The sequence below is a fragment of the Myotis lucifugus genome, unplaced genomic scaffold (assembly GCF_000147115.1).
Source record: "Myotis lucifugus unplaced genomic scaffold, Myoluc2.0 scaffold_175, whole genome shotgun sequence".
Lineage (NCBI taxonomy): Eukaryota > Metazoa > Chordata > Mammalia > Chiroptera > Vespertilionidae > Myotis > Myotis lucifugus.
In genome coordinates this window covers 712,126-724,669 of record NW_005871223.1, presented here as the reverse complement: position 1 = coordinate 724,669, position 12,544 = coordinate 712,126, and the positions used below count along the sequence as shown (strand labels likewise).

The 12,544-nt window shown below is 43.3% G+C and overlaps 1 protein-coding gene across 3 annotated transcripts in view; it reads left to right on the top strand.

The window, feature by feature from the left end:
• The window catches only part of P2RY14 (purinergic receptor P2Y14), a 90,163-nt gene that overhangs the window by 66,590 nt on the left and 11,029 nt on the right, over positions 1–12,544 (top strand). The window contains exon 1 of one of the 3 annotated variants that reach the window (XM_006096316.3): positions 836–1,029. The exons of the other annotated variants lie outside the window; for them this stretch is intronic. Coding sequence (XP_006096378.2) covers positions 926–1,029 — 104 coding nt within the window. The 5' untranslated portion in view covers positions 836–925. Of the gene's footprint in view, positions 1–835; positions 1,030–12,544 lie in introns of those variants that run through there. 3 annotated transcript variants of the gene reach the window in all.

Sequence of the window (12,544 nt, the reverse complement as noted above, 5' to 3'; positions counted from 1 at the left end):
ACCTGAAGACAGATGAAGAGACCTAACAGCACCAATTCAATGGGTATGTCAGAATCAGAGCCAGACTAGACCAGGCACTAAGTAAACAGCCTGAGGTCCTTATGATCTTTCTTCTGATTTGGTTATTACCTTGGCCTTGGTTGATCAAGATGCTCAGGTGGCCCTGGCCAGTTCGGCTCAGTAGATGGAGTGTCGGCCATCAGACTGAAGGGTCCTGGGTTCAATTCTCATCAAGCACAATGTACCTCGGTTGCAGGCTTGATCCCCAGCCCTGGTCGGGAAGCATACAGGAAGCAACCAATCAATGTGTCTCTCTCACATCAATGTTTCTCTCTCTCTGTCTCTCCCCTCCCTTCCACTCTCTCTAAAAATCAATGGAAAAATATCCTCGGGTGAGGATTAACAAAAAAAAAATGCTCAGGTAAACACGTACTTGCACAGCCTCCCCACTTCTTTCCCTGATACTGAAATGGGAAATGCTCTGGTCTGTTTTACTCTCAAATATTTTTCGGGTTTCCAACAAATTTTAAGTAGTTAGTTGAAGCCATGTGAATTACAACTTGAAAAAACTTCCCAATGAATACAGAAGCTATTCTTACAACAGCTTCACAGGAAGAGGTCAGAGCTAGGCATGGGAAAGACAGAGCCTCATCAGGCTGCAGCTCTCACTTGGGGGTCGCCCTCTCCTCTCCCCCTGCACCTAGTTTAATCCCAGTTACTGCTGGCTCAGACCTCGATAATTTGTCATTTGTAACCCTAAGCACAAATCAGATCCAACTTATACAAGCACATCGTACATCTGGGCTCCAAAAGGACTGGACATCTGTAGTACTTGACATTCAAACCATTGGCAGGAAGTCAGCATTTCATAGAGCACTTTAAATGTTTTGGTTTGAGAGCTAATGCAGCATTTCCACTGGTCAACATGAGCAGGCCAGGAAGAAAGCAAAGTATATTTCCCTCAACATCAGATGTCACAGTCGCTGACCCAATCTTGTCTACAGAGACCCTAAGGGACTTGAAAAATTGGTAAGTAAGGAAAGTCCAACCATTGTTGAGTATATTTAAAGACCATTGTGATTTCAATGTAAAATGGCTTTTTGTGCTTTTAATATCCCCCAAATTTTTTAATGGATGGGATGACAAGTGACAGATTTACCAGTGAGATTAGACTTTTCCAAGTTCAAAGACTAACTTAACTTTCCCTGTAAATGTTCTTTTTAATTTCAAGAAGCAGGCTTTTCTTCAATGGGCTCATGCATTAGGCTGTAGAAATTCCTACTTTAAAAAAATTGTAAACTAATTGTTTGTAAAATATAAGGCAATGCTGTGTGTATGGGGATAGTGAGTTAAAATCAGTTTGGGATGTGATAAAGAGCACCAGTACAGCTGGGGCATGACGTAACCCTCAGGGCTAAGGGAGTCCAATGAAAAACTAAAATGCTCAGGAAAAAAAAAAAAGAAAACCAGAATGTTTGGTTTAAGAGCACAAAAGGCAACAATCTCACTAAAAACTGAAACCAAAGGTGAAATGCTTCACGCAAGGAAGCATTTAAAGTCTTCTCTGAACCGCTAAACGCCTGGGCCACTGCTGTGGATCTAATGGTGAGTCACTGCTTTTCAAGGTAAAGAAACAGGAATTAAATATGCCTCATAGTTGCTGTTTTAGCTCCTGTTACTGTCTTAGGTTTTGATTTCCACATTCTTGATTCTTAACTTCTGATTTCTTCCTCTGCGATTTCACAAACATTTAGAAATCAAGCATGGATAGCTTTTTAGCTTTAATTTGTGGATGGCAAGGACAAAGGACATAATTTGTGGAACTTGTTCTATGTTCGTTTTTCTAGAAACTGAATAGTAAATTCCATAAAATCTAGACTAATAGCTTATTTACAAACTTAATTTGTGATTAGAATCCACTCCAGTTTATTTTCCAGACAAAATAATTTTTAAAGAACCTCATTTTCCAGAGAAATTATAAGAACACTGCCAGGGAAGCAAGATTTCAGAGGATAATTAACCAACTGCAAGCACCTCACTCTCTACCGTGAAAATTATTTTTAAAACCATTCAATTTAGTATTTTTTAAAAGCTGTGACATTTTAACAAATGACTTTAAGTGGAGAAACTGCAACCTCCTAAGTCGTCTAACTCATTTTATACCTACAATTGTTCTTGCCAGCATTCCCCACTTAAAGAAAGCATTCACAGGAGAAAATCTCTCTCTACACAGACACACAGACATTCAAATATAGACACAGATCTCCCACTTACTGTAATTAAAATAAATCGACTAGCATTTTCAACTTGTATCTCCACATCAGTACCACCAATTCTAGGGAAAGACCCTTTATCACATTCTTTAACACATTTCACTGATTGCGAGAGATTACCATATGTCATCAAGACATTCGAGAAAAACTCCAGAGTAAAGTTTATTTTGGAAAATATAACAAAGATCTAGGCATACTTTCCCCAATATACCTTTTGGAACAATTATATAGATTTTTTTTTTAACCACTGATGTATAATTTTACTTATAACTATTAAATGTATTAGCATTAACCCTATAAAACTGCCATTTTTTTTCGATAAAAAAGTCAATTAATCCGCAATTTCATGTGACTCAACACAATAATAGAGAGTCAGTCTCAAAAGGCAGTCCCAGAAGTCAAGGGGTCAGAACACCGATAATGATGATTTACATAATTTTACATGATCGTGAGATTCGGACTTCTAATTGTCCCCATAGGCATAGCCCCCTGCTTTTAAAGGCTTTGAACAAATACTAATATCAAAATTGGGGGTTTCCAGCACCAAATTACATTGGGAAAGACCTTCTATTACTGGCTTTACTTTACAGATTAAGAAATGAGGGTCCAGAGAGGTTTAGTGACTTGAAGAAGACAACACAGCTAATAAGGACAAGGATGGTATTTGGGGAAAAGTCATCTGGCTTCAAGTCTAATGCCCTTTCACCGAACCCATGTTTCCTCTGACCTAAGGAGATGAATATGCCCAATAAAAACTGTGATTTATACATAAACACAAGTTAGAGATGCAAGAGTACCCAAGACTGCTCTGTCCCTTAGCTAGCTGTTTTCACAACAATGGCAATAATCACACTGTATAAGAGACTCAATGTTACTGGGACTCAGACTTTTAGAGGCAATCTTGTGGAAAAAGCAGGTACTTTACAGATAAACAGCTGAACTGTGACACTGAGCTACTTTTTGTTATTGTTTTTTAGCTCTTTTGCCTGTTTGGTCTTCTCCTGTCCCATCCTATCTAATAATAGACAAACATGGTAATTGACCGTACCTTCGCTACGCCTCCCATTGGCTAATCAGCGAGATATGCAAATTAACCGCCAACAACGGTGGCGGTTAATTTGCATACGTAGGCGCAAAGCAGCGGAGCAAAGACTGAAGGCGGCTCCGGCCGGAGCAAAGGCCTGGGTCCCGGGTGCCGGAAGAAAACTGGTGCCGGCAGCCAGGGGAAGGGAAGGCCTATTGCACGAATCTTTTCGTGCAACAGGCCTCTAATCATCTATAAAACATCATGATAAAGCTATCACCCGCAAAGAGCTACAAAGATACCAACTGAGTCATGCTAGTACCAAGAACATAGCAGCTATTTAATTAAAAATGGAATTCCTTCCCCCATTCTTGCTAAGAACTTATTCATTAGAAGTAGTACTAGCAATGGTAAAATTCCACAAAAAAATGTTTGAGTTAGAATCTGGCACTAGTGGAGCCAAAAAAGAAATCACAAAATAAGGGGAAATGAATACTTCTCCTAATTTACCCTGCTGTCACTCCAACAGGAAACTGGGCATCATGAGCACATAAGTGGTGAGTATCTATCAGCACATGCCCTGAGAGCCTACTAACATAAGTGGCCAACACTGGAAACTGGCAGGCCAGTCCTTCATGGTGAGACAGTGGGTCTGGCGTGAGGGGGGCGGCAGACCTGAGTCCGGCTCGTGAGCCCCATACATGGTGGTTCCCTGCAGAAAGAGGTCCAGAAAGACACTCAGGCGATTTGCTTCATTCACATGTTTGGTGAATAGATGGAAAACCAGACAACCTTACAAAAAAAAAAAAAAAACCCTCAAGAAAAATTTAAATGAAAGGTATCTGAGTTGGAAGTTTCACATTAAAAAAAATGTAATTCCTCTTCACAAAAGTCTTGAGTCCCATTGTGTTATATACAGAAAAATAAGCAAATTAACCCCCCAAAAACTCTTATAGTAAAATATATTTTCACGAGGAATTCTCAAACTTTTGTTCTCAAGATCCCTTTTCTGCAACTGAGGAGCCCAAAGATCTTTGTTGTGTAAGTTATACTAGCAATACTTATTATATTAGAAATTACAATTGAAAAATTTATAAATATGTATTTTGAATTCACTTAAATGATAGCATCAAATTTTAACACAAATAGCACATTTTTATGAAAAATCACCTATTTCAAAAAAAGGTTTTAGTTGCAAAAGTGGTTTTATTCTATACTTTTGCATATCTCTGTAACATCTGACCTTAGAATCTCATATCTACTTCTACATTCAACATTAAAATATAGGTTTAGTTACAGTATAATGAAAAAAATCAAATCTCACATCCTATCTAATAACAGACAAACATGGTAATTGACCGTACCTTCGCTACGCCTCCCATTGGCTAATCAGCACGATATGCAAATTAACCACCAACAAAGACAGTGGCTAATTTGCATACTGCAGGCAGGGCGGGTCAGTGCCATCCCACCTGCCCTGCCGCCATCTGGGCCTGTTATCTGCGACCGGAGCGGCAGGCGTCCTGTGTGCGAACCAACCCGGGGCGCCGGGTGGGGCAGCAGCGATCGGCCGGCCTGCCCGGGCATCCCGTGTGCAACCCGACCCAGGGCGGCAGGGCGGGACAGCGTGGCTCCTCTGTCATCCCAGCTTCCTCATCACAGCTCCCTTGGGGGCCTAAGCCTTTAGTCGGACATCCCCCGAGGGCTCCCTGGCTGCCAGAAGAATGTCTGACTGCAAGCTTAGGCCTGATCCCCCAGGGAGTGGGCCTAAGTCGACAGGTGGACATCCCCCAAGGGGTCCTGGACTGCAAATGGGCTCAGGCCGGGCTGAGGGACCCCCTCCCCACCGAGTGCACAAATTTTTGTGCACCAGGCCTCTAGTAGATACATAATAGGAAAAGGAAGCAGTGTTTTATTTAACAGCCTTTTGGATTTTCTTCTTTGGTACCACACCAAAACTCAACAGTGGCAGTTTTTTAAAGATTGGTTCCCATGTGGAATCTAAACCCATATCAATGAATGTTTGTGTTACATTAAAAACCCTTAGTCTAACTTTGTCTTTGAATGACTCTTTCACCCATGCTAGATTTTATAACATCATATAATCAGTCATTGGGCACTTAGAGGTGTGCATTCATGCAGAATTTTTTCATTATATAGTATCAAAAATTGCATTAATGTTGGCACTGATCTCAATCTAAGTGTTAAAAAGTACTGCTAATTGTTTTCCTTGATGTGAAGGCTAAGTTTATTCATTCTTGAGAAGATATCTTCCAAATAGCCAAGTCTGAATTACTATTGTTTGCATGTCATTCTTTTAAGTAAAAACGGTGCTCCAAAAAAAAGGCATCTAATTCAGCTAAACACCCACTTGATGCTGTACCTCTAGTCAACCATCACATGTGGCAGAGGCGCTCATGAACAATTCCTATTTTGTCACAAAAATTTATTTACGTATTTATTTACATTTTCTTTTTTATTGAATTTACTAGAGGCCCAGTGCACAAAAATTTGTGCACTCGGGGGTGGGGGGTCCCTCAGCCCGGCCTGTGCCCTCTCGCAGTCTGGGACCCCTCAGGGGATGACCACCTGCTGGCTTAGGCCTGCTCCCCGGGGGACTGGGCCTAAGATGTCAATCAGACATCCCTCTGGCAGCCCGGCAGCCCTCGGGGGATATCCACTTGCCAGCGGGGAGCAGGCCTAAGCTGCAGTCGGACATCCTTAGCGCTGCTGAGGAGGCAGGAGAGGCTCCCACTACCACCGCTGTACTGGCAGCCATCAGCCTGGCTTGTGGCTGAGCAGAGCTCCCTTATGTGGGAGTGCACTGACCACCAGAGGGCAGCTCCTGCATTGAGCATCTGCCCCCTTGTGGTCAGTGTGTGTCATAGTGACCAGTCATTCCCAGTCTTTCTGCTGTTAGGGTCAATTTGCATATTACTCTTTTACTTTATAGGATAGAGGCCTGGTGCACGGGTGGGGGCCAGCTGGTTTGCCCTGAAGGGTGTCCCGGATCAGGGTAGGGGTCCCGCTGGGGTGCCTGGCCAGCCTGGGTGAGGGGCTGATGGCTGTTTGCAGCTGGTCACACCCCCTTCAGGGTGGGGGTCCCCACTGGAGTGCCTGGCCAGTCTGGGTGAGGGGCTGAGGGCCATTTTCAGGCTGGCCAGTGACTGAAGCTCCCAGCCTCTCCTTTTTTTCTTTTTTTTTATTCTGGGATTTATTTACCTTCTATAATTGAAACATTGTTGCCATCACTGGCGCTCCCAGCTCTGAGGCTGCTGCCGGCTGAAAGCAGGTATCTGGGGTTTGTTTAGCTTCTATAATTGAAACATTGTTGCTTTTGGGCTCAGAGCCGGGCCGCGGCAGGCCGGGAACCTTGGCTTCCTCCATTATTGGAGCAAGCAAGCCTCCTGCTCGCTTCAGCTGCGTGGCTGCCGGCCGCCATCTTTGTTGGCAGTTAATTTGCATATCGCTCTGATTAGCCAATGGGAAGCATAGCAGAGGTACAGTTAATTACCCTTTTTGTCTTTTATTAGATAGGATTGGGGTGACATTGGTTAATAAAATTATACAGGTTTCAGGTGTACATGTTAAAAAATATTTAAAAGACACATATCTAAGGGGTAAGATTGAATCAAATTAACAACATATATTACATCATTAAGGACATTCTAAAGTGAACCTGCCTTTTGTTTGTTTGTTTACTAAGACTGTGTGACAAGATGTGCAATGACTAAGGGACAGTGGAGACATGGCCTAGACCATGGCTTCTTGTAGCATTAGTACAAATGTCAGCAAAGTGAGTAAAATAGGCAAATAACAAGTGAGTACTCTTTAGGTAATTGAAGACCTTGAGAGGGGGTCAAGAACCCCCATGGTTCCACAGATGGTATTGTGAGAGACATAATTTTAAACTTTGAGACAGAAAATTTTTCTTTTGATACAAAAAGCAATAATTTGAAAAAATAGTAATTTGACTAAATTAAAATTAGTAACTCTTGTTTATCAAAATACACCTTTAAAAATGAAGACAGCCCTGGCTGGTGTTTCTCAGTGGTTACTGTGTTGGCCCACGCACCAAAGAGTCACAGGTTAAGGGCATGTACCTGAGTTGCAGGTTCTATCCCCAGCCCATTGGGGTGTGTGCGGAAGGCAACGAATCCATGTGTCTCTCTCACATGCGGGAGGCAACCAGGACTGGTCCTGGTCGGAGGCAGCAGTGAGCACAGCATTGCAGCGCCCGAGCCGGGGGACAGGAGTGCTGGTTACTCTCAGACATTACAGGCAGAAATTGCATCTAAAGCAATAATGAAATGGCATCTAACAGCTCCCTTGGGAAGCTATTACAGTGTACCTGACTGACATATTGAAATCCTTTGGAAAAGCGAAACACAGCTGACTCTGTGGGCGTTAGGGGTGCCAATCTGCATGCAGTTGACAACCTGTAAATGACTCGTGGCTCCCCAATAGCTATAGCTGGTCCTTTACATCTGTAGTTCAGATCAAAAACAGTGTTCAATCAATCCGTGGCTGGAAAACCATGTTGTGAATGTGAACATACTGTTGTACACGGTGGCTGATTGAATCCATGCATGTGAAACCTATGGATACGAAGGGTCAACTGTATTTATCGAAAATAATCTGCAAGTGACCATGTCAAATGGAATGATCTAAAAAAGACATGTACATTCAACCCAACCTGTGGGCTCAGGATTCATAAAGAGCACAGCTCCTTCATTTCGCATGCAATCTGAGCACCACCTTTAGGCTGCACAGAAACACATCTTTTGAATTTAAGTCCTACTCATTTTGAAATGAATACACTTGCTTTGTTGTCACATGCTGTGTCTAACAAAATAAAAATTCACTTAAGGAACTGCCCAATTTATAAGTTATTATCACAATATTTTATTAAAATCAAAGGTTACTGAATCCTCCAACAGGTAGAAAGTACAAAATAATTTAAGTTTAAAGTGTGTTGGAATCACTTCTCTGCTATATTCCCACTCCCACCTCAAGTCCTAGATATTTATATTATTTTCCTTTGGCTACATAAGCCTGAATCTAGAACAAACATACAGGTGGTTGATATTTAGCTAAGTAGTTAAAGCTGTTGGTTTCTCAGAAATGAAAATCTTCCCCACCCCCACAGCAAAGGGACATGCATTAATGCTCTGAGCCCCAAAATCTGGAGAGCTGGGTACTGCGTGCTTAATTGGGAAATGCAAACACCATCCCAGTGAGGCAAAAAGAGGTCATTTCCTTGCCTGGCCCCAGGGAATAGAACCATGTATTCCAAAACAGTGCTGAGAAAGAACAGGCTGGAAAAAGTCAGCAATCCAAGGGCTCAGTCTAATTCCAGACAAAGGAATCAGTTCCCAAAGCTCTGAAGTTGGAATTTTCCTAGATCTACACATCTACACCCCTCTCACCGAAGTCACAGGCTTGTATAGAATTGATGAATATGAGCATAAAGTCCTCTGGACTTCACACGTACTCCCCACAGCTGAGAGGGCCCAGAACAGAGGGACCATAAGAAGCACAGCCCCTTCACCTCCCAGATGCAAGCACTGCTGGGTCAGACACCCCAAGGAGGTCTAAGGGCGGGAAAAGGCTTGGGCCTCTGCAGCCCTGAATCACAGTGCAGAAGAACATCAGCTTCAAATCAGCATGGACAACTAGGGGACTGTGTGGAGCCTGGCCCCGGGGAAGTCTGGCAGACTGAGTCCCAGAAACATCTGATCATTCTGCTGCCATCTGAGACACTCACTGAACCCCCCATGTTCCTCTGAGAATACACTGCCAGTCACCAGGGAGGTGATTCTTACAGGAACAGAGCCCTGTGACGTAGCAAGCACTACCCCCTCATTTTAGAGATGTAAAACTGAAGCACAGACACAGTTAGTAACCATCCTGGTATCACAGGTGGTAAGAAACTGAGCCACAGTCTAACCAAGGTTCGCTGCATGCAACATTATCGTGCACTATCTGCCCCCAACAGAGCAGTCAAGAAAGCTTACTTCACATTGCAAAGCCAAAGCATATGAATTACTCACTGTTGATGAGTTATTCAATATCCAGTTAAGTTTTAGCAGCAACGAAAGAGCTGACTAAATTCTCTTCCTATATCAAAATGATATCAAACCCACCTACCATTAAGGGGCTATTCCAGTAGATCTCAACTTGGGAGCATTTCGAACTGCTTGGAGAGTTCTTTGATCTAAAAGAACTCTCTGCCACCTAATGGACAGAGCCAGGGATGCAGCTAAGCAATGCACAGGACAGTTTGACCACAAAGAACTGGAACCAAAAATGTTAACAATGCCAAGGTTGTGAAACCCTGAGCTATACCAAAAATCATAGACAAAAAATCCCCACAAAACAATCCTGACACTCCAGATGGTTTGGAGGCTAGTGATGGGGGGGGGCCATTTTCATGGCCCTAAAAGTTTGGTGCCTGCGCCACACCTTGCCCTCTTCGGCAGCTCCCATGATGCATCTGTACAACCACAAGAAATGAAGACAGATCCAAGTTCTTAAATGTGCTGGTCTTATGCCGTGCTACGAGTTCTGCTAAAAGTGTTTTAGGGGAAGTGGTTGGAATTAAAAGTTAAGACTCAGTTTGGGCTTTATCAGCTTTTAGCCATTAACCATTACTCTGCCCATTATCACGCATAATCAAAAGTTGGCTCTGTTTGTAGCAACGACTCACGGTTTTGATCTTTGTGAGTTTTAGAGTCTGAATAGGAGGCCCAGGAAGGACCTGGCAGTCAAAACAGAGTCAAGCTTATGCCTTGGTAAAGAGGAAGCTCTTAGGTGCTGCAATTCAGCTTAACAAACACATGGGGATATTTCTAATGTAAGAACTAGCAGTTTCTCAAAGTATGTGACAATATCATTCATCCAATTATGAGTTAAATTCAAGCATTTTGTCAATGACCTAGACTCTAACTGAAGGGGAAGTCAATGGGCCATGGTGGCCAGGAGTCAGGAAAATCAAGTCAGAGCTGACTGAGGATTCACAAAAGTGAGCAGCAGCAGCAAGCAGAGACATCGCCACTCCAGGGCCCAAGGAACCAGTGCACAGGCACCTGAACCCCTGCAGCAGCTCTGGGTCCCAGTGCAGGCTCCACCCCTGCCAGTTAATGTCTTTTGTTCTCAACTCCACTATGAACAGTTGATTCCATGCCTTTACTTAGACATCAGTGCAGGACATAGAAAGCTGAGTCAAAATCAAAAGTCAGAAACACATTTCTACTTTCAGAAAATGGCAAATAAAACGGAGGTTCTCCATGCTGTGGCACCTGGAGGCTAACTGGAGAAAGTGAAGGAATCCACACCTGTAGCCACTGAAAACCCTGATCAAAAGCAGGTCACGCACACTCACAAACTCCCACACACACATGCGTCTTCTCTTAAAAAATAGGGTCTAAGTGACTCCTAAAGGCAAGACTGCAGAAGACTGCTGAAGGGCCTGTGTACATGCTCAGACTCATCAACAAGCACAAAATATGCTGCCCATACAGCCCCACTGGCCTAGAGCTGAACTGATCTGAGTTTGAACTTGTCTAGTCATATTAGCTGCCCAATTTGCTTTTGGTGAGTTACTTGGCATTCGAAGCATCTGTGCGCTCATTTGCATGATAGAGGTAAAAGAAACTCACTGGCAAGACTCTACTGTGTTACCCCAAATTTCAGGCAATCCATGTCCCCCCCCACTGTGCCATCACCTCAAGTGTCTTGGTGAATGTACCTAGTAGCTCTCTCTGCCCAAAACTCCCCCCTTTTCCCGCGTTGCCTGACTAACTGGAGGGAGCACACTGTCCGCACTCATCGTCACGTGCTCTCACCATTCCTGAAGCTGGCTGGTGCTGGTGCTGGTGCTGGTGCTCGTTCTGCTTCCGTGCTGCTGCCTCCCATGACAGCCCTTGCTGCACCCCGAAGTGCCACTTTGTTCAGCTTCCTTCTAGACTGTGACCTTCCTAAGAGGTCCCTTGGCCGATGGATTTCCACAGTGCCTAGCAAACATGTTCTGATAAGCAAATGAACAGAAGGTCTTGGCAAAGGAAGAAAATTGGGAATATGCCAGTGGTTCTCAACCTGTGGGTCGCAACCCCTTTGGGGGTCGAACGACCCTTTCACAGGGGTCACCTAAGACCATCAGAAAACACATATATAATTACATATTGTTTTTGTGATTAATCACTATGCTTTAATTATGTTCAATTTGTCACAATGAAATTGGGGGTCACCACAACATGAGGAACTGTATTAAAGGGTCGCGGCATTAGGAAGGTTGAGAACCACTGGAATATGCGAAGCCAAAGGCTACAATGCATCTTAAGAACACAAGAGTTCAACAAGGAGAAATCCACACCATCAAGTGCTACAGAGAGGTTAGGAAAAGTAAGTGGGGAAAGAAGGATAAATTATAAGTGACGTCCCTGGCAGCCTATGGAAGCTGTGAGTGTCAAACATTCAATGTTCAGGGCAATGAAGGAAGATAAGAGGCTTATTCTTTCAGGTGAAGGAGAGAGTGAGCTTCCCCAGCTGAGCTAGAGGGAGCACAGACCAAAAGCCACGAGGAGAGCAGAAGGAGCCAGCCACTGTGAGAATTTAATAAGGAGCAAGTAGAAACAACTTTATGAGAAGCAAGAGGGATGGTCAGTTACAGAGAAAAATATAGTGATTTCCATGAAATAAACTGGCATACTTGTAATGACTTCCTCTTAACAGAGGTCTTGGGCCTAGAAGCAAAGAACATTATTTACCAACCCACAAGGACATTGGGGAAAGAGGCAGGACCAAAAGTCAAGACACAAGAAATTCTAAAATATCCAACTGACCTTGGAATAAGAAAGGCCAGGAGCCCCCTAACCGGTTTGGCTCAGGGGATAGTTCATCGGCCTGCAGACTAAAGGGTCCTGGGTTCGATTCCGGTCAAGGGCATGTACGTTGGTTGCTGGCACATCCCCAGTAGGGAGTGTGCAGGAGGCAGCTGATCAATGTTTCTCTCTCATTGATGTTTCTAACTCTCCATCCCTCTCCCTTCCTCTCTGTAAAAAATCAATAAAATATATCTTTTTTTAAAAATAGAAAGGCCAGGAGCATGATGACATACTTAGAATTGTATAAAAGATTTTTAAAGATAAAATATAAAATATTTATCACATGATCTCACTCATATGTGGGATATAATGATCAACATAATTTGATGAACAAGAATAGATCCAGAGACAAATGGTGTGCG